The sequence below is a fragment of the Petaurus breviceps genome, unplaced genomic scaffold (genome assembly GCF_028583685.1).
Source record: "Petaurus breviceps papuanus isolate PSGF00001 unplaced genomic scaffold, PetGlider_PUasm1.0 187, whole genome shotgun sequence".
Taxonomy (NCBI): Eukaryota; Metazoa; Chordata; class Mammalia; order Diprotodontia; family Petauridae; genus Petaurus; species Petaurus breviceps.
In genome coordinates, this window is record NW_027185799.1 from 24,436,236 (window position 1) to 24,461,893 (window position 25,658).

General features: G+C 35.9%; 1 protein-coding gene across 7 annotated transcripts in view; it reads right to left on the reverse strand.

Annotated features, from left to right (window-relative positions):
* KDM4C (lysine demethylase 4C) overlaps positions 1-25,658 on the reverse strand; it is a 463,317-nt gene that overhangs the window by 39,062 nt on the left and 398,597 nt on the right. For all 7 annotated transcript variants that reach the window (XM_069090752.1, XM_069090754.1, XM_069090755.1 and 4 more), the window contains one exon: positions 10,217-10,387. In XM_069090752.1, coding sequence (XP_068946853.1) covers positions 10,217-10,387 — 171 coding nt within the window. The remainder of the gene's footprint in view (positions 1-10,216; positions 10,388-25,658) is intronic.

The following is a 25,658-nucleotide window of genomic DNA, read 5'->3' on the forward strand; positions in this document are numbered from 1 at the left end:
GGAGTATGATCATGGATAAATCTCTAAGAATCTTAGTTTTTCATGTGAAAATAACACTTGTAATACATAGGACAACTGTGAACAACAAATTAGGTAAAGCCCTCTGCAAATGCTAAAGTGCTAAATCAATGTGAGCTATTATCATTCTTTGAATAGCCTTTTTTTTTTTTTGCTTTTTGGAGGGCAATTGGCGTTAAGTGACTTGTCCAAGGTCACATGGCTAGTTTTTGTGTTAAGTGTCTGAGGCTGGATCCGAACCCAGGGATTCCTGACTCCAGGGCCAGTGCTCTATTCACTGTGCCACCTAGCCACCCAGACTAGCCTTTTTTAAACACAGATCTAGATATGTCAGTCTTCTGCTCAGATTTTTTATCTGGTGGTGCCCTATGGTTTACCAAATAAATGTAATTTCCCTTGTGTGACTTTCAAATCATTCCATAGTTTGGCAGCATCCTACCTTTCCAATCTTACTTCAAGAACCTATCTTGCATAGATACTAGACTTCTGCTAAGCTAGATGATTGTTGGGAATTGCATACTCCCCAAACTTTGGAATCTTCACCCTGTCAATTATTTACTATCTATAATTAACTTGTTTGTACATATCTTAGCTTATTCCCTTCCATCAGATTGTGAGCCCCTTGAGGGCAGAGACTGTCTTTTGTCTCTTTTTGTTTCCCCAGTGCTTAGGACAGTGCCTGGCATATAGTAGATGCTTAATAAATGCTTATTGATTGAATAATTGTCTGAATGACCTGGAATACCAGAGTATTAACTCAGCTGGCAATGGAGGATTTTATGATAGCTGTGAGTGAGCTGCAACATGTAAAAAAAAAAATAAGATTAAAGGATATCAGAGAGGTGTGATTAAAAGAAGATAGGATGTTTACATGGTAAGAGTAAGAGATAATCTGTATTTAGACCATGTGGTACACTTGTCTCCTTGAAATCATCCATCAAGAAATTCTCAAGGAAAACTGCCTTGATATTTTAGAACCAGAAGGTAAAACAGAGGTTGAAAGAATCCACCAATCACCTCCTGAAAAAGATCCCCAAAAGAAAACTGCTAGGAATATTATAGCCAGTTTCCAGAGTTCCCAGACCAAGGAGAAAATATTACAAGCAGCCAGGAAGAAACAATTTCAATATTGTGAAAACACAATCTGGATAACTCAGGATCTAACAGCTTCTACACTGAGGGATCGAAGGGCTTGGAATATGAAATTCCAGAAGGCAAAGGAGCTGGGATTAAAACCAAGAGTCACCTACCCAGCAAAACTGAGTATCATGTTTCAGGGGAAAATATGGTCATTCATTTGACCTCACAATAGCCCTGCAAGGAAGGTATTGTTATTATTCCCATTTTACAGTTGAGGAGAATAAGGTAAACAGAAGTTAAGTGACTTGCCCACAGTCACACAGATACCAAGTGTCTGGGGTCACATTTGAATTCGGATCTTCCTGACTCCAGGCCCAGTGTGCTATCTAATCTGTCACCTAGCTGCCTCAATAACAGTAGTGTTATAGAGTACTATCTATTATTATCTCCTAACTAGTTTTCCTGATACTAGTGTCCCCCTTCCAAGTGATCCTTTACAACACTATCTGCATGCATCTTCTATTCAGTATTTCCCACTCAAATTTCAACATTTCCAGCACTTTCCGATTACTTTCCAGATAAAGTCCAAACTCCTCGCCTGACTTTCTAGTTGTTCCACAATCTAGTATCATCTTAACTTTCTAACTGAATCTCCTAGTAATTCCCCTATATCAGGGCTCCCTTTAGCCATAATCTACCCACTGTAGTCAAAACCCATTTGCTAGATAGGTCAGCGAATGACCCTGAATTCTCTGCCCTTGCTAGGAACCAGGAGAGCCTGATACAGGGTAGTACTCTAAGTGTATAGGGCCATAAGAGAAGATGGGGGCCCACTTGAAGGGACAAGGGACAATTTTTGACTTTGATAACAGTTTCTGCTTGATGTCCATGTCATCCTGAGTGCTTGTAGAAGAACTGAGTATTCAACATTTTGGAGATGTTCTTAATGTCACTCTGTTGAGAACAGACAGTTCAGATTAATAAGAAAGGGGGAGTAAACAGTAAAGCCTCTGATGTTCCTCATCTTTTTCTGGGCACAGGTTTTAAAAAGTCTGTAGTCACTTGACACATAAGGCCTGAGAACAGAATTTTGGTGGAAAACTATATATTCTGTCAACATTTACTGGAAATATCTGTAGTATATGTTTTTAAGTCCCACTTCTGACATATGCTGACTTTATAACCATGGACAAGTCACCTAACTTTTCAGTGCTCTAGGTAATTCTCTAAGATTGTAAATTGCAAACTAGAAGTTCCCTACACTGATTTGGGTGGAGGTGAGTATGGGTCAAAGTTGGGAATATGCAGGGCATAGTGTTAAGACACTTTTCAATGACAAAGTGAAAACTGCCCTTGCCCTCAAAGAGTTTATAATCTGTTGGGGGTATGTAACATGTTAGCAGGTAAGTATATACATGGTTATCTGAATTTCTGAATAGTTGCCTTGGTAGAAGTTTCCTTACCACCAATGAAATCATCGGTACTGTCCCTCTACTCCCAAGGACACAGACACACACAGACACACACACACACACACACACACACACACTATCATAACCAACCATTACTATAGGCTCTTTCATGTGCAAATGGTGGCCAAAATTGTGGGAAATCACTTCAATTAAGTAGAAATGGTAAGTTACTAGGGGAAAAAAAACACCTTATTAACCCCGTGAAATTTATTTTAATAATTTTCCTGTAGAAAATCATCTATACAGTCTTGTAACAAGCTTCTAGAGAGGCAAAAAGCTTTCCTGTCCAAGTTTTGTTAAGACCAGAAGAAGACAGAGTTGGTTTAAAGGGGTTCCAAAGCCAGAAGCTGATTCCATATCTAAGTTGCACACAAATATAAACAGAAAACCACAGCTGTTTGAAGGGACTAAAAGTTTGCTTTTTGCTAGTGTAGTGTAAAGTAACTTGATAAAGCTCCAGTCTTGCCCTAGTTCATCACCTAGGTGTTTCTTTTATATTTCAACAGATGTTGAAAACTGCAGCAGGTCACTGAAAATTCCAGTGATGGACTCTTGCTGTCGAATTTCTAAATGGCCTTGCTCTTCTCATGGCCAGCGGTGTTTAATGTGCAGTTAGTCACAGAGTGATGGAGCACAAGCTTCAACATTCTCATCACACTGAATACTCTCTTGGGGCTGGTACTAAAAGGAGATAGTCACATTAGTGTCAGCATAATCATACTAAAAGGCTTCTGGGTTTATCTGTTGGTTAAAAAAAGGACCCTAGTATTTCTATGCTTATTGAGTTCTTTTAGGTGGAGACACTTCCATTTCAGAAAATAGTAGGAGACAAAAAAATCATCAGTTCCTGTGTCAAAATTTTGGAGACTGACAGGTTGAGTCGTATAGCAATATTTCTTTTATTACTTCATCTGACAGCTTTAGATGGCGTGCTGAGTTTAACTGAACTGATATACACATTCTGCAGGTATTTTGTTGAGTGGAAATTTTTTAGACAATTTCTGGATGACACAGAAGTAAAACACCTGGATATTGGATTTTGGCTTGTGTGCTTGTGCCTTGTACTTCTCTCTGTTATATAAATTAGGCCTTGCTTCCCAAGACAAGTCAAAAAACCTAGGGACCAGGGAAGTAAAAGGAAGTATCTATAAATCACTGGCAATTAGAAGGAGATGAGAGATCTAAGTACATTTGCATCTTGAGGCACATGTCTAGAAAAGAGTATATTTATTACAGTTGGTAGTCATATAGGTTAGTCAAGAGAGGTAGCAAGAAGACACAGGAAACCTATGGAATTTCCTTCAGGCAAAGATGGAGAGCAAGGAGAATTCTTTTGTGACCTGCCAGGAACTATGCTTATGGTTCTAGCTGTGTCATGTAACACTCGTGTATATACAAAGAGCAAGTTGGTCTCTGTCCTCGAGGAGAAAGTGAAAGGGCTTGAGGATGAATTCCTACTCTCTAGATCATCCAGGAGAACGAAGTACTTTATAAATTTAATTTATTTAATTATTTTTAGTTTTCAGCATTCATTCCCATAAGATTGAGTTCCAAATTTTCTCCTAGTCTCTCCCCTCCCCACCAAGACAGTGTGTAATTTGATATAAGCTCTACATATGTATTCATATTAAACCTATTTTCACATTAGTCATATTGTAAAGAAGAATTAAAACCAGTAGGAGAAACTGTGATAATGGAAAAACAAACAAACAAAAAAGGGAGTGCAAATAATATGCTTCAATCTACTTTCAGACTCCATAGTGCTTTTTCTGGATATAGGCAGCATTTTCTTTCCTGAGTCTTTTGTAGTTGTTTTAGATCATCAATGATCCAACAAACCTAGTCATTGCACAATCTTGCTGTTACTGGGTACAATGTTCTCCTAGTTCTGCTCACTTCACTTAGCTTTAGTTCATATAAATCTTCACAGATTTTTCTGAAGTTTGCCTGTTCATCATTTCTTATAGCACAATAGCACTTCATTACATTCCTATACCACAACTTGTTCAGCTATTCCCTGATGATAGACATCCCCTCAATTTCCAATTCTTGGCCACCACTAAAAGAGCTGCTATAAATATTTTTGGACATGTGGGTCCTTTTCTCATTTGTATGATCTCTTTGGGATACAGACCTAGAAGTGGTAATGCTGGATCAAAGGTTTTATAGCCCTTTGGGCATAGGTTCAAATTGCTCTCCAGAATGGTTCAATCAGCTCACAACTTGAATGAAGTATTTTTGAAAAGAAAAGAAGTATATGAAGAAAGAGACAAAGAAGGAAAAAGGATATAATGAACTAGAAGGAAATTTTCACCTGTCAGGAAATTAGATAGTAGATAAATGTGACACAGGGGGGGTAAAAGAGGAGAAAGTAGAACCACTGACTATTTGGATCTATAAAGTAAATATGATGCTCTTTCTGAAGGAGGGTGAGTTGGACCATATCTATAGGCAGTACAGGACATGGTAGGAGTTTAACAAATGTTTGTTAATGGAAAAAGTAGAGTCTTATGTTTCAAGAAATGGTGCAGTAGATTTATAGGGGCCATGAGATGGAAAGATATTGAATAATGATCCAAGAAGAGCAGGGGAAGTCAGTGACTCTACAAAGGAATAGAGTAAGAAGTTAGCACAAATCCAGTGTCTTCCTGGGGCATCCATAATATATATATATATTAGGATTGACTGAGAGCCTCCTGAGATGAAGGCAACCATTAATGGTACACTGTGGTGAATAAACAGCAGACAGATACCATCAGAAGGAACCTAGAAAGCATTGTTAAAGACTAAGATGTTTAGGGCAAACTTTTCTACTCCCCAAAGAAAACAAACAAAAACTGAAGATGTTGAGGTCCCAGGTACTGCTAACTAAATAAAGCAGATATGGAAGCTGAATGCCTAGCTAAAACAAGGAAAGGATAGGATTTGGATGTCTGGATGACTGCTTAAAACACAGAAATAGTGGGCTCTTGGCAAAGAAGTATATCAATATTTGAAGTATATCAAAGTATTTGAAGTATATAAATAATTGAGCCTGGTAAAAAAAACATAACTACATACAGTTGTTTTAATCTAATTAAGAGGGCTTTAATTTACAGATGGAAGGACAGACAGAAAACTGCCCACATAGACCTGACAGTCTAGTAGCACATACGATACAGAAAGAGCAGTAGGAGACAGGACTAGTAATTCATGGGAGACAGTATCTAAGAGGAGAAAGTTAACAATGAAATGTCTGTAAACAAATGTACAGGTGTGTGTATATAAACAGGATGGCCAGAGAATCAAAGGCAGAGAAGAAAATCTGAGACGGAATGGAACCGGACCCCAACTAGAATTTTAATCTAGAAGGGTTTCTGTTACTCAAGAAGAAACAGAATAATAAGGGGGGTATTCAAACATTGTATATCAATTGACCAGTCAACAAGCATTTATAAAGCACTTATACTATGTTGATACATTGTGCTGATACATACATAGTTGATACACAATGCTGACCTCTGGAGATATGAAGACGAAAAAAACAGTTCAAAAGTAGGATACTGTAGTAACAGTGGACTTCATTTATATAGAAATTTGCTGGTCCTCTCTGCCAAAAACTGAAGCACTAACTTGTGTTAATTATAATTTCATCTTTCAAAAGATTCTTAGAAGTACAAGCCCTGATTCTCTTTTCCTTCAATATGCATTCTTTTTATATTTATTCTGAACATATAATTATCTATGTCCTTGCATCCATCTCCATTAAAATATAAATTTGTTGTCAGGATTGTTTCATTCATTTTACTTTTATCTATCCCTAGCATAATATCTGGCACATTAGTAAATGTTTACTGATTCACTGCTCAAGCAAGTTGAAGTAGTAAGAGTAGAAACCTGCAGGACAACTGGCCATCCTGTCATATAATTTGTGACAGAAGAAAGGTACATTAGATATAGACTAATTTATATCTTAGATTTTAGGAAAGTACATTTCAAAGGGTTCAGAAAAGCATAGACAGTACTCCTTCTTAAGCCCACCATCTGCCACTCCATTGCCCTATGGGAGATGGACAATTTTAATTCTTTAGAAATTATGATATTCCACACTGAGGCTAAACAGATGGGCCTTTTTTGAGAGAGAATTTTGGAGTCATTAAAAAGTACTGCATAGTTTCCCAAAGGATCTATTGATTTTGTTAAAAATATCTGGTATAATACAGTTTTGTTTGCTTTCCCTAGCTGATAAATGGTAAATGATTTAGATTTAGGGAATTTGGGTTAGTATAAAATTATCCCATCTTTGAGCTAATTGAAGTTTGTTATAAATGTTGCTTTTATAGTTACAATGATTTAGGCACACAATACGTACTATTGTGGCAGCCTGGGCAATCAGAGCTATGAGGCCAGGAAGATAGATGGCAGAACTATACACTGGTGGATTTACTAAAAAGGCACCTAGAGTGTGTAGGAAAGCTCTGATTCAATAATTAAACATCATTTGCATGTAAGTGTCTTGAGAGCTAGAACTGTCTTATATTTTTTATTTGCATGCCTAACGTTTAGCATAGTAAATTGCATATAGGAAGTGCTTACTAAATACTTTTTCATTCATTTAAATAGCTTCAGGTGGTTGCCCTCCAATCTATACTATTTGCTTAAAATAGAACTATATTAGAGACAATAATTTGTATCAATTACTTTAACATACATTCTATCAAGCAATAAGCATTTATTAAGTTCCTACAAGGTGCTAGTCACCAAGCTAGATAAAAATGAAAAAAGTTCTTAGGGCAGATAATATTCATGTATGTGTATATGCACATATATACATATACACATGTAATATATGTGTGATACATGTACACACATACACACATACACCCTAAATATATAACTGGTCATTTTGATGCTCAATGCTAGCAGCAGAGGGATAAGGGTAATCCTAATGCACAAGGTGGTGCTATAGATGAGTTGTGAAAGAAATTACAGATTCTAAGAGGTAGAGATGGCAAGGGAGCACAATCCAGGCATAAGGGAAATCCTGAGTAACACAGATGAGAGAGGGAATATTGTGTATGAAATATAGCATTAAAAGGCAGTTTGACTGGACTGAAGAATGAGTCAATGGGAATAATATATAATAAAACTGTAAAGATATGTTGGAATCAGGTTATGAAAGGGTCTAAATATCAAACAGTGGCATTTTTATTTGACACTAGAAGTAATTGGGAGCCACTGGGCCCCTTTCTCTCCATCTCTTTTCTCCTAATATCTTAAGATCTGAACAGTCAAGTCTTTCTTACTGTTTTTGAGATCCAAAAATGACAGTAGACATTTCCTCGCAAATTTCCAAACAACACTCAACAAAATATTATATTTCCCTCCCCAAACCAGGCAAACATTTCTCCTCAAATAGCTTCTCGTGAAATAGTCTCTGCTCTCCACAATGCCCTGAAATTTTCTAAGTGTTTCCTATCACTAAGACAAGTGATTGCTGGACAAATATCTCTTCTATTTTAAGGATGGTACAATTGAATAGAAAAGAAGTTTCATATGATGATTTATGAAGGCAGACACCTGTGGAAGAAAGTACAAAGAGAATTGAAAAGTTTTTCCAAAGTGTTATTCAAAGAATAATTCTTAGGGAATTTCAGGATTATGCAGAAAGTAAAAGAGAAGGTTTATACAGGGGCTGCCCAAAGGAAAAGAGTCTGGAGGTTGAAGATGTAAATCTGAACTTACAGAAAGAGTCTTTCACTCAAGTGCTCAATGGGCCCCATTGTGTGTTAGGCTTCCCAAAGCAACAGGATCTGGAGCTTGAAAGCACATGTGGGAGCACCTAATCCAACCCACTCCTTTTATAGGACAAGAAGTCAAAGCTCAGAAAGCTCAGTGACTTGCACAGGGTCACAAAGACTAAGAAAAGAAGTAAAATTCAAACTACCTCCTCCAAATCTATTGCTTGTTCACTCTACCATACAATTCTATTAAATTCACTAAGAATAATATTTAGTAGGTGCTAATCATGACAAGGCTCTGTTAATCTGCTGGGGATAAATATGCTAGGAGAAATACACATTCATTCTTTTTTTTTTTGCTCTTGCTTCCTATTGGATTTACAATAAAGGTGACTAAAAAAAACACTAGTGACAATTGGATTAAATTTTGGTTTTAGTTATATAATTCAGTCCTGATTTCAAAAGTCTTCCATTATAAACATTCTTTTGGTGAAACGCCTTACCAAAATGAATGGAGTTCCTAAAGAACCAATCTTATCCAAGAAAGAATGTGAATTTCTTTATAATGGCACAGTCTTTCCTCAGGGAGTCCTTGCTCTATCCTTCATAGCTAACATCTGAGAAACTTCCCCAGATGTATTCTATCTCTGTTGCAACCTCAGCACTATTGTCTCTATGCTTAGTGTCCAGAAAAAGCCATTATCTTACTGTTTTTGGTAATATGCTTGTGCCCTGAGCAGTAAATTCCTATGCTGCACTAACGACCGGATATGGATCTTCTTGCAACTCTCTGCCATAATCCCAATTTTGAGTCTAATAGAGAGTAATTTACTGGCCATCAGTAGCTGTGATCATATGGAAATGGAACTACTGTCTAAGACTTTGAAAAGAAATACAAATGAATGACTTTAGTGTCTTGTATAGGTTGTTTATTTTGCCATCTTTTAAATAAGGTCACTTGTGCTTATGCACTTGTCTTTCTTAAAAGCTTAAAAATGTTAGCATAGCAAAGTGAGTAAGTCAATATTTCAAATTTCTCATGCGACACAAATCATAGAGGTACAAACAATAGTGTAAGGAAGGTCACATTCAATATTCAGCTGCTCCTAATGTGTTATTAAAGAATCATTAAGAAACTATTTTAAAGTATAAACAATATGACAACATCAGTAAAGATCTTTTTCCCCCCTTGAGGTTGCTGTCTTGTGTTTTTGTGATTACAAGAAAGGTAACTTAAAAAGAGTAACACAATGATCAGTGTAATAGAAAATTTGGGGTTCTGTTATATAATTTGATGCTAGTTTGAAAGGTCTTCCATTACAAATATTCTCGTAAATGGCTTACCAAAATGTGACTTTCTGTGTTATAAACATATCATGTGTTCACAGCCATTTACATTTTTTTTAAAAAGGAAGGAAGTGCAAAATACTGAGAAAACCATGGCCTGCTTTGCATTGAGGGAACCAAATAAATTGCACACCACTTTTCCTTCATGGTTTTTCCCCCTCTTACAATATTACATAGAACATCCATAGATACAAATGAGCTGTCAGTAAAGATTAATAAAAGCTGAATCTCCCATTACAATAAAAAAAATTAAGAAATGGAATATTCTAAAGAAGAGAATAGGTGAATTCTTATTTTACCTTTTTTGGCTGAACACATTTCTCATTTAACTAATGGAATTTGGAAGATTAGTTTGAATTCTCTTAGTGAAAGAGTGTATACTAATTAGAATAAGAAGACTTAGAAAATAATAATTCTTGGCAGCAGAAAATAATAAACATGAATTGAATATTAAATCAAAGATCTTTCTCTAAAGGTTGAAAGAAATGTTTCTGAGGAATAGAGTTTGCTTAAATCTACACACAAACACACACACATAACACTCACAGAACAGACAGCTACTTTAGCAAATATACTCACCACAATGTCTTCTGGGAAAGTATCTCTGCTGAAGGAACCATCATCAAACACAACCTCATAGAATGTTTGGGATGTCACCTCTATTACTCTGCAGCTATAATACCGCGTGTTCCGATGCTTTGATATGACAGTCTGACCAACAGTGATTGCCTTTTCACAAGCTTTGGATCTCTTTCATGGAGATGAAGAGAGAGAAAGGGAAAGAAAATCAATCAACAAATCTTATTAAGCACTCCCTGTGTGCAAGGCACTGTGAAAAATACTGGGGAATAACAAAGATAAAAATTAAATAGCTGCTGCTGTCAAGGAGTTTACATTCTGCCAAATCATTAAAAATATCCATTTCTATGGCAAAGAGATGTTTTGGGGTTTCTTTTTAAGACTTTGTGTCAGCATTCCTAGCTGAATAGATTTTTTTTTTAAGGTGTTCTATAGAGCTGGGCTAATAGTATACAGGATTTATGATCTGGACTAGGAAAACTTTAGTCTAGACTAGTTGTATATTGAAATTAATCATTAGTTAAAATAACAATAATCATTGTGTACCAAAATCCTACTTTGATGCTTTATCACAATATGAAGGTGATCCTAGCCCATTAAGGGCTATTTATGCCTTTGAAAAACAAGGCCTGAAAAGTCTTACTAGACTTTGAGTTGAAACAGAAATTATCTGTTATCTAGGACCAATTTACTTAGGGGTGGAATAACTCATCACACAGAGGGCTGGCCTTAGCATCCCAAGTAGACTGTCTACTATGATGTGGAGGGCATACACACTAGTGAAATCATAGATCTTTGTGGTATTAAAGCAAGAAGAATACCTAAAAGATAGCTTCATAGCATGGAGGATCTCTCCTATGTGCTCCCTGGGATTTGCATTCCCAAGGCAGCAGGGGAAAACATAAGTGATCAAATGATCTGAAGACCAAGAAAATAGATGATGAAATATATACACATGACTTAAAAAATGTGGATTATAACTCAGCAAATGCATCCCCAATATATATACACAGAAAACCCTGTCATCTAGAGGAATAAAATAAAAAATGTCTTATCAGACTAATAAGGCAAGGGGGTCCTTCTCCTCATTCTGCCCTTCACCTCCTCCTCCCTGAGCTGGGGATGTGAGCTATAAATCATTTCATATTGGTTACAGGGTTGGCTAGGTAAAATTCAATAGGTTTCTGCTGCATCTGGGCATGTAAACTTTTTGACAGAAGATGTTAATAAGTCTGGAGTGAATTAAATGCTATGTCTTTTTCAGAAGAAATGTTTTGAATTAGAAATGTTTACTGAAACAGCATGAAGATACTAGATGACAGATGCCAAACGAATTACCCAATTTCCTCCTTTCCCCCCTTTAGAATGTCTCTAACCTTACAAAGAAAAAAAAAGACCAGTAAATGCAGTAATAAACACCAGTAGGTACAAATGTCTTCAAAATTATAAAACCTTTGCATTTGTAAATTTTAAAAAACAATGGCCTGGAGTTAGTCCACGTCAGTGCTTCAACTTGGTAGTATTTGTTTCAAACTGATGTTCCTCTTTGGGAGATATTCACATTGACCTAAGAATTACAGGATAATTGTTGCATTCAATCTGGGTCATTTCTCCTTCCTAGCACATGCTTTATTAAAACTGCCATCTATTAGACATTTATTGTATCTGAATATATCTGCTTAGGATATGGATAAAGCATATGGTAATTTAGCTCTATTTTTATTAAATTATCTTTTCTCTATATTATCTTTTATTCAAATTCCATGAAACTATGATAGACTCATTAGACTCTACCCTGACTTTGGAAAACCATGGCAACCACATAGTCTAAATCAACCTGATATATTGCTGTATGAATACTTACAATGCTATAATTTTTAAAAATCTATAACATAAAGTATTGTATTTGATGCTGGGAAGATGCAAAACTGGGATAAGACACTTCTCTTACTCTCAAAGAGTTGAAAATCTAGTAGTGAAAGATAGATTGCCCACATATACAACTGTATAACACACAATGCTATATGGTAGCTGTACTATAAAGTTATAAAACAAAGGGCTAACTGCAGTGTGAGGATGAGGGTTCTTATTGATCTAGGGGATAAGAGAAAACTTTATAAGGCAGGTGGTATTTACTGAATTGAGAACTTCAGCCTATCTTAAATATAAGCATATTGTATCCTTTTTATTGGTTGTGATTCTAAAATATTTTGATTCCAGATTTTTTATATCAAAAGTACTGCTGCTATAAACATATCATTGTACGTAAGCATGTGTGTATACAAATGCTAATTAATTTCTTGTAATGTGTCATTACTTGCATGTGTAGTTTGAAAAGTGAAATTTAAGTGAAAAAATGAGTAACTTTTCTATTTTCCAGAACAGGTGAATCCAATAGATTCCAAAATAGATGAGTCCTAGTCACTGCTCCAACAACAGTGTCTTGCTGAACCTAGTCTTAGTCTTCCCAAAACTATCACATCTTCCCATCCTTAAACAGTTTAATGAGCATGAAATAATACCTTAGAATGTTTTAACTTTAATTTCTGACTGTAGAAATTTTAAACATTTTCATGTGGTTATCAGCAATCTCTTCTTTTGAAAACTGTTCATATCCTTTGGCTATACTTGTCTATTAGGGAATGTCTAATTGAGATTTGTGTGGATTTCCCGTAAATTTTATGTATCTTTTATCAAAGTTATAAGTCAAATGTTTCCCCCCCAACCTCATTTTTCTGCTAATCCTTGCTATGTTTATTTCCAACAAAAGCATTTTAATATCATATAGCTGAGATGGTATTTTCATGATATCTGGCTACACATTTTTCCCATAGCTATAACTATAAAAGTTATAGCCCTCCATTCTCCTCTAATTTTCTTATTGGATGGTATTTTATATTTGAGATCATAGAATCATAGATTTAGAACTAGGAGAGACCTGAAAGGCCATCTAATTCAACCATATAGCTATTAAGTGTCTTAGGCAGGATCTGAACTTAGATCTCTCTGACAATGGTTCTATCCACTCAGTCATATGACTTCTTATAACTTAGCAAGTCAGATTGGAACCACACATTCCAGTAGTGGCCAAATCCTATTGTGAAGGACTTTTAAGAGAGAATTACCCTTGGGAAGAAAGAAACAACTTTCTCTCCTCCTCTTGCTTCCCATGATCAAGGAACAACCCCATGAACTTCAAAAGGTAGGAAAAGCTGGAGTTCCCATCCTTTGATGGTTCTCTAGAACCACATCAAAATATAATTGAGAAAGTTTAACAAAGTAAAATTGCAATGCAGCATAGATAATGTTAATTGGTGGTTTTCTAAGGCAACATCCAGCTGCAGGGATCCATTCCTATTTGAGTTTGACAACAAAGATGTAGATATAGATTTCCGGGGGGCATCAGCAGCTGATGGCAGCATCTGCACTAGGATCACAACTAGATACCCTGAGGAAAGACAGAGATCCTTAACTTTGGTACCCAGAAGAATGTTTCACACTGGGTGGAAGAAGTGGAAACTTCTTAGACTGTACTCTAAAGTCTAGGAAGGCTTTTCAAGGGAAAAAGGCCCAAGTTCCCCTTTATCAGAAATCACATGATTTACAAAGACTCAAAACTCAGAGTGGTAGGGAGTCACCCTTCTCTCCTCAGTGACACCTCAGCATAAGATACACCAAAGAAGGACAGCAGTGCTTTCTCAAATGTACATTGGGTGGTCTACTGTTTCCATGTTCTGATACTTGAGGTAGATTGCTGTGCTTAGATTGTGCACCTGACTTCTAGCCAATAAAAGAAAAGGGTCAGAAGGGGGTGAGGGAGAATTGCATGTTAGGGCTTTATAACTTCGCCATTTCCTTTTGTAAATTGCTTCTCCTCCCTGACCATTTGTCCTTTCTTGAGATTGTAATAAACTATCCTTTTCTGCTTCCTGTCTCTGAGTATTATTGGGGTAAGGATCTCTGTTGCACACAACACCTACAGGGAACTTCATGAGAACGCCAAGAATGGAGAAAAACACTTTAATAACTTAAGAGCTATGAGTTTACTCTTTAGCCAAATGTTCTAAGTTGACAGAACTCTACTCGGAACTTGTGTGTGCAAGGGGATACTGTGTGCCTGATTTGGGGAGCATGTTTCTGTAACAACTGTCAAAGTCCTAATCTGCTTAATAAATTAACTCTGGTTTATAATCAATGGAGATGACATGAATGGGGCTCATGAGCTATAGTACTAGAAACATCAGCCCCTCAGTGTTACCACCAGAAACCTGAGAAGGAGTAGTCACTGATCCTCTAGGAACAAAGTGCACCAACGCTTTTGGGTAAGTAGTCCTGTAGGGTTACTACACTAATATAATTTACTTATTAATCCAACTAGACCAGGTAAATTTTTTTCTTTGGAAGTTCATTTATGTTGCTTGCTCAGTTTCCTCCTTTGAGGTTAGGTAGTTTAGACTCTCTATTTCCTACTTTGCCAATTTGGGTAATTGTAGTTTTTTAATTATTCATTTCATTTTCAAATTTGTTGGTATATAATTGGGTATAGTAGAGTCTGATAATTGACTTCTTTACTCTTCAGCAATTTTCCCTTCTCTTTTTTAGATCAATAATTTACTTTTTCTGTTTCTTTAAAATTAATTAAATTAGCTAATGTTTTATCAATTTCATTTTTTCTTTTTAGAAAACCAACTTTTTGTTTTACTGGTTCTTTTTGGTTTCAAGTTTTCTTAAGCTTTTCTCTAATTTTCAAAATATCTTAACTTTGTGCTTATTTAGTGGCATGACATGTTGATTTTTCTAGTTTTCTTAGCTGGATGTTTTCTATTTATTGGTTTTCTCTTTCTTGCTTTTGTTAATAAGCTTTTTTGTTAAAAATATGGTAAGATAAATTTCACTCTAAGGATTACTTTAGCTGCATTCTATAAATTTTAGTATGTTATCTCATTGTTATGATTATTTATTTTATCTATAAATTATGCTTTGACTCACTCATTCTTTAAGATAATATTTAGTCTCTATATGTCTGGCAACTATTCATATATCCTTTATAATTGTAATTTTTATCATATTGTGATATATTTACTTTCTCCCTTTTTGTGTTTATGCATTCTTTTTGCCCTGCCACATGATCAGTTTTTTATAAAGTAGTATATTTTAAAATAGGCATATTCGTTATGATCCTTAATCCCTAATTATGATTCCATAATAATTTTTTCTAATATTTTTCTAAAGCAATTTTCCTAATATTTTGATGAGATCTTTAATGCCTTTTTTTATACATCTATTATAACTAAGTCTAAAAGAGGCACAGACATCACCTGTGATTATTATCTTGCTATCTGGGTCTTTTCATAAATCAATTAATTTTTCCTTTAATTACAGTTAGTTCTGCTTTAATGCAGGTTATGAAAACTTGAATTTTTTTCTAATTTAGCTGATATATTAGGGAACAATTTGAGCATAACTCAAATTTTATGTTTGCATGATTTCATTCCAAGAAAGAACAAAAATTCAGAAAACTATGACATTTCACAACAACTCACAAGCTTCCAATCTTCTCCCATTTCCACAAGCAAAGTTTAGGTCTTTTTCAAGGCAAAGAATCACTTATTGTATATTTTCTGGTGCAGTAGCTGCTGTGGACAGAGGAAGGCTAGTTTTGGTTTTTAGTCATGCACTCTATCCACATACTACCCCACCATTCTTGGATCGAAGGCCCACAGAGGCAGCTCTGGCTCCTAGAAATTGACTTTGGGACCCAGGGTATGGATGGAGGAGCAGCTCAAGGCTAAGGACACCACCATTATTTATTATAGTATTTTTTGTATTTCTTAGCTATTTAACAAATATAAAAACTGTACCATAATTTTTATCCTGCTTTATCCCTGCTTCTTCTGTGCCACTGAGGAAGTTTTGGGGGGTTATTTCCCAAACCCCCTATTTCCCATAAGCCACATTGTTTTTATTATGCAATCTCGAATAATGCCATGATTTTTAGGAAAACAGTATTTACTTATTTCAAAACTGACTGTACTTAGAAACTGTTATTTGAAGCATATATACTTGTTTCACTATCTATGGTGCCTTTAAGTATAATGTCGATTCCCCACTTATCTCTCTTGAACATATCTTTTTAATATTACTTTAAGATGCTAATTTTCATTCCTGTCTTTTTTATTCAAATGAAGCATAGCAGATTCAACTTCAAACCCTCAAATTTACTCTTCATGTTTTAAGGTATGTATTAAGTTGTTGGATTTTGCTTTAGAATTCATTCTACCACTCTGTGTTTGATGGATAAGTTTATACCATTCATATTCATTATGATTATGTTTTCTCCTCCAACAAATCTTGTTATTATATAATCACTGCCCTTTGAAAAAAATAGAAAGAAATTAGCACCAAGGATTTGCTATTTGTATTCACCATCTCACATATTTAGAACTGAAAGAGATCAACAGATACCTTTCTCTTTACATCCCTTTCTTTTCCTAACCCCATCTTTTTACACACTTGTAACTGGAGGCAAAGAGATTATGTGGCTTCTACATTCCCACAGTTAGTATGACTTGGAACAAACTGATGCCACTCTCCTCCTTTCCCCTTACCTTCCCAGCTGGCCTCATCACTCAACTGAAGCTGTCCTTTCCCAAGTTACCAATAATTTCTTAATTGTCAAATCTGATGGTCTTAACCCTAATTCTTCTCTACTCTTCTGCTACTTTTGAGCTGTTGGTCTGAGAAGAAGAAATCAGATGAGGGGGAGAACCAGGAGAAAGTAGTCTTTCTTCTGGGTTGGTTTTTTAGGACACTATTTTCTCCTGGTTCTCCTCCTCTCCATCTGACTGCTCTGCTTAGTCTTCCATACTCAATCATCACCCACATCATCCATGTCCAGATATTTTTCTCACTGACCCTTAGACTAGGTGTAATTTCCAAGGGGCTACAGTCTTTTATGATAAAAAGAATCATCAATCTGATCTTTTCTAGCTATCATGTCTCTTTTGCCCTCTTTGTCTGACTTTTCCAGTTTGTGCAGAGCTCAGGTTTTCTCAAAAGGCATGTTTAGAAGTCATTAAACCTTTTTGAAATCCACTTTTCTTTCTTGTAGGATTATGCTTTAATTTTTAGGATTAATTGATCTTGAGTGTAAGCCATTTTTTTTTTCTTGTTGGTAATTAGTAGACCTAGACGATTCTTAGTGGAATTTTTTGGCAAATAATTTGCCTTTTTCTGGGCCACTTGCAGTATTTTTTCTTGAATCTAGCATGGCCATTTTATTGGCCAGTATCTTATTGACTGTTGTGAAATACAACTGCTTATAACTACTCAGTCTGCCATTAAACATTTAACAGATTTTCTTTTTCTTCATTTAAGCAGAATTATTACTTACCTCCACCCACCCCCAACCCCAATGCTTTTTTCCCAAAGTCATTTTCAATATAATTATAAGAATCTGCCCTGTGCAGATACAACATCCCCCTTCCAAAATTACTTAATATGTGTCATCTTTATGTTAATTATGAGAAACTGCCCAGTGCAGGTCTCCTATCCTTTTGTGTCTGAAGTTATAATAATGAATGAAAAACATTTATTTTGTATTTATTCACTGGAGATACAAATAGAAAAATTAAGTAGTTCCTGTACTCAAGGAGATCACATCTAATAGAGGAGACAACCCACATAGGGGAGTGATGGCCAGAGTAGTTAGTTATAGTTTGAAAGTCACAAAGATGATGAACAGAATAATAGGACAGCACAAAGTCATTCCCGTTCCAGGAGAAATGGTAGTGTTGAACTGATTATAGTTGATTGTGGTTCTCAAAGCAAGAGGTAGAAGCTGGGGTAAAGGAAAGCATGGGAGAAGATTCCTGATGGCAGCATAAAAAAATGAGTGGTGTAAAGATAAAGATTCCTGTTTCCAGAAGTGCAGACATGAATGTCTAAGCTCCTTCTAGGTATAGTCAGTTTATGGTGGTCCAGTTTGGTGGCAGGGGAGTGATCAGTGACAACAGGTGGGTAGTAAACGGCTTGAGTAAAGATGAGGCACCCTAGGTCCTAGGGAGCAAAGTGTGACTGCCTTGGATCCTAAGCATTGTCTCTGGTTATTCACTTTAGACATTGCTGCAGATGCTGAATGTGTGCCAAGGCTGAGCTGCCCCAAATATAAATCATAAATTCTGTCCAATATATCCCAAATCCTCAAAGCCAGTGAGACTGAGAAGCAACATCAAAAACAAGCTAGTCTCACATTCTATTGGATATTCATCCTGTGCATGTGCCAAAGAAGGCCCTGGCAGGATGTACTTTCCTTCTACTCAGTATCCCTGATCTGTCTGGCTGTAACATATCCTTCAATAAACCTCACTTAATTATATATGAACTGTGCATTGGGTTTTGCTTTCACTTTTTAGTGGCATGACAGTGATATTTATCACATAACTGTCCATTTAGAGAGCATTTTCATTACATGTTGGGAATGGAGAGACTGGACTCCAACCCAAAGAATAAATCCCTCAAACATAATAGATATTGGGAGTTATGGCATCTAGAAACTATATTTCCAGATGACTTTAATATAGGATTCATTTCAACTGGTGACTTAAGGATTGAACTGATCTGTAGTTTGCCCACTGGTTTCACCACCTCTAGGTATTTAAATAAATTATTTCCTGAAATATATAGCATTCAACTTTTTTGTTCCCTCATTTCGTTTTCTAGAAGCCAGTGGTTCTTCACACCCTATTCTCCAACTCAATTTTTGTTACTGTAGGCAATTAATGTATTCTTAAAATTTTTACCTTCAACTTCCCTCTATAATAGCTTGTATCATTTAATTTTTTAACTCTTCTCCTCCATTATATTTTCCAGGATGGCCATTGCTTTGCTGAGGTTTCTGAATCTTCTGTTCTATGTCACCAATTTTCCTTTTAATGCTATCTATGTAGAGCCCCTATTTCTTTTTCTATCCAAATAATAATAAATAATTTAGTTCATGAAAGATCTCTTGTAACAAAGTAAAACAGTTAAATAAAACTGACAATACAGTAGTCTCATCTGAGAGTGCAAACATTTCACATCTGTTTTAACAGATATGCACGGTAAAGCAAAACAAATGGGGGATATTGTGCATGCGCATGCATGTGTGTGTGTATTAACACAAAGATCCAAACAACTGGGCTAGGGACTTGCTATTCAACAAAAACTTCTGGGAAAATTATACAACAGAAGGGATAAATTAAACTTAGACAAATACCCCACATCTTAAACAAAGATAAACTTCAAATGAGTCTGTGACCTTGATATAAAAGGCTATATCACAAACAAATTAGAGAGTCATGGAAAAAAATTACCTATCAACTCTATGAATATGAGAAAAGTTCATGAAGGAAGGAAACCTAACAAATAGATATACATATACATATATATGTAATATCATAACATTATATATAATAATATAGCATAAAATATCAGATAACTAGTTAATATAATACTATACACTTAAAATATGTAAACAATATGAATATATATTATTTCTGATACACATACACCCTAAACAAGGAATAGAAAAAATCGCAAGGGGAAAATGTATAATTTTGATTACATAAAATTAAAAAGGGTTTTTTGCAAACAAATCTAATAAAGCTAAAAATAAAAGGGAAAAAATTAACTGGGAAAAATCTTTGCACCAAGCCTCTCTGATCTAATTCCCAAGATATAGAATGCATTGATTCAAATTTATTAGAAAAAAAGTCATTCCGCAATGGATAAATGATGTAAAGAAATAAAGACATAGTTCTCAAGGAAAGAAACCCAGGCTATCCATAGTCACATGAAAAATACTCCACATCACTACTTATTTAAAGAAATGCAAATCAAAGCAATCTTGAGAATCCTTCTCAAAGAATGCCAAAAATGACCCCAAAAAGAGGAATAATCATAAATGTTGGACAGTCTATGGGAAAATAAGCACAAAAACTTCTATTTCCTTCTTTATCTCTTTTCTTCTTTTATTATACCTTTCAAGCACTCTCAACAGCTAAATAATACAGGGTAGAAATTTCCAGAGTTGGGAGTCAGGAAGATTTGAGTTGGATACCTCAGATACTTATTAGCTCCAGGGCTAGTCATTTAATCTCTCTCAGCCTCAGTTCCCTTATCTGTAAAATGGGGGTAACAACATCTACTTCTAAAGCTGTTATAAGGATCAAATAATATATGTAAAGTGCTATATAAATGATAATTACTCATCAGTATCATTATCAACTAGTTCTTTGTTCAGAGATTTTAGTTTTATTTATGGAATTATTACCTTCTGGCAATTTTGTATTTTATAGTACAGGGTTTATGGCAACCCTTGATCGTGCAAGTCTCTAAGGACCATTTTTCCAACAGCAAGTGCTAACTTTGTTGTCTCTGTCATATTTTGGTAATTTTCACAATATTTCAAACTTTGTCATTATTGTATCTGTTATGGTACTCGATTTCTGATATCACCATAGTAACTGGGGGGGGGGGGGAAGAGAAGAGAAACCACAAACCACACCCATATAACATGTTGAATTTAGAAAATGTTTTGTGTGTTTGACTGCTCCATGGACCAGCCATTCACCATCACTCTTCCTCTCCTAGAGCCTCCCTCTTCCTCAAGAAAAAAACAATATTGCAATTAGGCCAATTAATAACCCTACATTGGCCTCTTAAGTCAAAGGAAGAATGAATCCATGTGGTAGACTTCACTGTGTTATTTTATGAAATCGGCAAGCTGTTTCAGCAACCACCACTCTGATCAGTCAAGCAGCAAAATCAAGGCAAGACCCTCTACCAGCAAAAAGATGACAACTCACTGAAGACTCAGATGATGTTCAACATTTTTTTTTGCTTTTTTTTTTCAGAGGGCAATTGGGGTGAAGTTACTTGCCCAAGGTCATATGACTAGTTTTTGTTTTAATTTTCTGAGGCTGGATTTGAACTCAGGTTCTCCTGACTTCAGGGCAGGTGTTCTATTCATTGCACCACCTAGCCACCCCAAGTTTTGGCATTTTTAGTAACAGAATTTTTAAATTATGGTATGTACATTTTTTTAGACTTACCATTACTTCACACTTACTAAGACTACAGTAAAGAGAAACATAATTTTCATATGCACTGGGAAACCAAAATTCTCATGTGACTCGTTTTATTGCAATATTCACGTTATTGCAGTGGTCTGGAACCAAAACTACGATATCTCTGAGGTTTGCCTGTATATTGTTACTTTATTAGAAACGCTTCTTTATTTTGTCTGTCTGGATTTCCTTATGGGACATTCTTTTCTTTTCTCTCTTTTAGCTGCTGTTCTACCTCTGTGGTACATTTCTGGTATTTCTCAATGATGAAGGGCATCAAGAGTCCTAGCAGCACACTCTGTATGTGTATCTCACTCTCTTGCTCTCCTTTCCCTCTCTCTGCTATCTTGTAAGAAACCATCTGCAATCTCTTCAAAGACATTTGAACTATACATCAAGTAGCAATGGGGGTGTACAAAACTTTGAGCTATATATGGTTGTCTGCCTGTAGCTACCCCCAGATTCTCTGAGGGTGGAATCTGTCATGCCTTGCTACCACTCTGGTCTGGTTGTCCACCTGTGTAAAATCTTAGGACCCTCTTCTATTTATCTGATGCCTGCTAGGAGAACTCAGAATCAAAAGAGGTCTGGAAAAAACTCAGAGCCATTAAAAGCAACTATAAGAAATCTGCATAAAATAGGTGACTAGTCAAGAACATTGAACTTAACTGCTTTAACTTCCCTCCCTTTTCTCCTCATGTTCCATGCCTATTTTTTTCTTCTTCTTTGTTATGATCTTTTCTCATCTCTTTTAAATATTGGAATCTTTATAATAGGTTATATTTTACTTTTGTTTTGATATTGTGTGCTCATCTTGTTTGAACAAAATCTCTTAGTCACATACCCATGGTTAATGTGTGTGGTCTTTTTTTTTTAATAGGCTAAAAATGGTTTGCAAATGGTCAACCTGAGGCAGGAAGGAGCTAGAGATCTAGCTAACTTGGTAGAGTAAAAAGAGTAGTGGATTTGGAGTAAAAAGAACCCAGATTTGAATCCTACTTTGGCCACCTGCCACCTTCAGTAAGTCACAATCTTTAAAGGCCTTGTTTTTTTCTTCAATTTGAAAATGAGGGAATTGAACAAAGTGACCTCGAAATCTACATTCCATGAGGAAAGACAGAACTTGAGAGGAGGCAGAATGCAAAAGAACAAGGAAAAATTGTGTCCAGTGTTTACCTAGGAAAGCAATGATGCAAGTAGCACACTAAATGATTTTCCTGATTTGAGAAAAGGGCACAAAGTCAGAGGGGATTTGTGTGTGAAAATTCACAAGGTCTTGAAGGAGGCAAAGGTAGTAGAAAACACATAGTAGGCATAGTCTTGATCAGAAAAATTTTGTGTTCAAGTCACAAAAATTTTCTTCTTGTTAAGGATATGAAATTTATGTGCATTGGTTGATGGGGATGGCCAGAAAACAAATTAAGTACACAACCTTCATCAAAATAAAAATTCTCATAAGCTTCAGGCATGACCATTTCATAGGGAGTACAAGGGGAAAGGCTGCTTCCATAACGCTATTCTGATAGGATTCTTGATTTATTTCTGCAGGAAAATTTATTGACAAGCACACCCTATAACTGATTATACATCCTAGAAAATATTTCCTGTCAGAAAAGTCTAAGAGCCTATTGATGTTAAGAATGTCATTTCTGATCAGAAAAGACAGTCGTTATGCAAGAGGCACTATCAGATTAAAGGGATGGCTATGGTATTTCGAAGATTAGTGTGTAGGCTCTGCTGCTTAAAGCAGAGTTTTCTTTAGCGCATGCTAAGCAGAGGTGAGCTAACCACAGTAGTAAAATTACTTTTTTAAAAGATTACTTTTTAAAAAAGAGTTTTCTTGAAGACATCAGCAAACTGTAACCAAGAACATTTCTATTGGAATTCTGTGACTAAAAGAACAAAAGTTTTAGGAATGAGGAGGTAGAATAGCAAAGCAGAAAGTGCCAAAAGCCCAGGTTTAAGCTCTGATTCTAATAATGGACAAAGCCAAAAGCAAACCCTTGGACCTCCTGAGTGATTTTCAGGAAAGTGCTTAAAAGTCTTTAGAAATGTATTCATCGGGGCAGCCAGGTAGCACAGCGAGAAAGAGCACCGGCCCCAGTGTCGGGATAACCTGGGGATCGAATCTGGGCTCAGATACTTAGCACCACACTCAGAAATAACTGGCCATGTAACCTTGAGCAAGTTACTTAACCCCAATTGCTATAAAAAAAAAATAAATGTATTCATCATCAAATCATCATCATTATCAAAACTGATTTACTTGCAGTGAGAATATACACTAAAATAAATATGGGTTTTAAAAAAGCTGTCAGTCACATGAAACTTTTTCTTCCTTTTCTTGTTTTCATGGCATTCCACGTCTGGCTAATTTTGAAGACATTTGCTATAGATAAATGGAACTTTGCTGGTGTAAGGAGTACAGTAGCCTCCTGAACCTGCTAAGTGAAGAAGGCCTAGTTACACTTTAAAACAAAAACAAAACCGTGATAGGGAAGCTGAGTCACCCAGTCACAGTGTAAGACCAGGAGTAAGGGACCCAAACCCCCTTTCCCAGCAGGGAGTTTGAATATCCACTAGCCTCGAATTCCCCAGGAGTCTTTTTTCCTCTTACTAGCATGAATCAATATTAGTCTCCAGGTTTAGACTTCTAGCAAGCACCCTTTGCCTGCTCCTGCTGGACCTAGATAACAACCCTGTACAAAACTACCAGATTTAACTGGTTTGGGAGAGGGCTCTCCATTACAACTGACTAACCTCTTTACATTGTTCTCTATGACTGTATATTTTTCTGACTGAGCTTTGTTTTATTTTAGACTTGTTTTACTGTCTTGTGATCTCCATGTTTCATTGTATGGGACTTTGGTTATCCCATGAAATTCCTTCAGCATATAGACTAGGGAGCATAAAAGTTTCTCTATTTTTAAGTCTGATAACTTACCTCAAACTTAACTATTTTTAAACTTTAAGATCTGTCTAATAGGTGTTCAGCAAATACTGCTTCCTGAATCACTAGGAAAGCCTCTTGTCCCTACTGCCTTCTATAATGGGGAAAAAACAAAAACAAACAACAACCTTCCCTTTGTTTTAAAACCTAGTAGTTTAAGAAACTGGGAGCCTTTTATCAAAGCTAAAAGTAACTATGCTGAAACTGCTAAGCAAAGAGTACTTAGAGAATGGACAGCCTTCACCCCTTCCCAGCATCTCCTTCCAGTCTGCTGGAATGAGAAACAGAATGAGAAAAGAAGAGAAACTACCATTGTCTACACAACCATCCATAAGCGCCAAGCTCCGCTTGGTTTTGGCTCCACCGACATCTTGTTTCCCTCCCAGGAAAAGCTCATCAGTGTGAAGATTGTTTCAGTTTTGTGACTCCCACTTCTTCAGGACCCTCAATTGTCCCTGCCTCTCTGATTGGAGGGCAAGGGCAAAAAGCTCCTCCTAAAGTTTCCTTTTATAGAAGATTCAGAAGTTCCAGACACTTCTCCCTCTTCCACTAGCTGTTCTGTTTAGTTTTACCTTCACCAACATCATGTTACCCTCTAAACCCTTGGAAAGTGGCCCCCCTTTTGAGCTTCCTACTATACTATGTATTGCCTTCCTCCCTTAGATTATAAGCTCTTTGAGGGGAAGGGACTTTCTTTTTCTTAACATGGCATATACTAGGTGCTTAAAAATGTTTCTTGTATTGTAAATGAGGACAATTTTATGTTTCTCTTCCTTAAAGATTATTGATTCTTGAGAATTTCTAGTTATAATCAAAGACTTATCATTTTCAAGTTTCAAAGTCTCGTTCTTCTCCTTGTTCCCTACTTTCTAGGGAATTAAATCCTTTTGGGAGTCACACAGAGCATAATGCCACAACCCCTAGTTCCTTGAATAAACAGAAAATTCACATAGCTCAATAAAATCATAGGCTACTAGATCAGATATATATCATAAAAAATAATAAAATACAACAATCTTTTCCTGGAAGAAATGCATCTTTAAAGGACAGATATCTAAAATAATCCTATTGAATATAAGGTTATAGATGAAATCTTTCCTTTATCCTTAAAGGCAAAGCAGTGGATATAGTATTACAAGTTTGGCATGTAAAGCATCTAGCTATGCCCTGCTTTTTGTGCTACATTAAAAAAAAAAAAAACTCAATGCATAATTTTACTTTTGAGGGTTAAGAGTAACAATTCTAATGATCAAATTTTACCCTGTACTTGAGTATGAGCTTAGTGTCGAGTATAAAAAGCAGTAAGACAAATCTTTCCTTTCTTTTTATTTCCCACAAAATCTAGCACACTTTAGACACATAGTAGGCAGTATAGTGTATTACC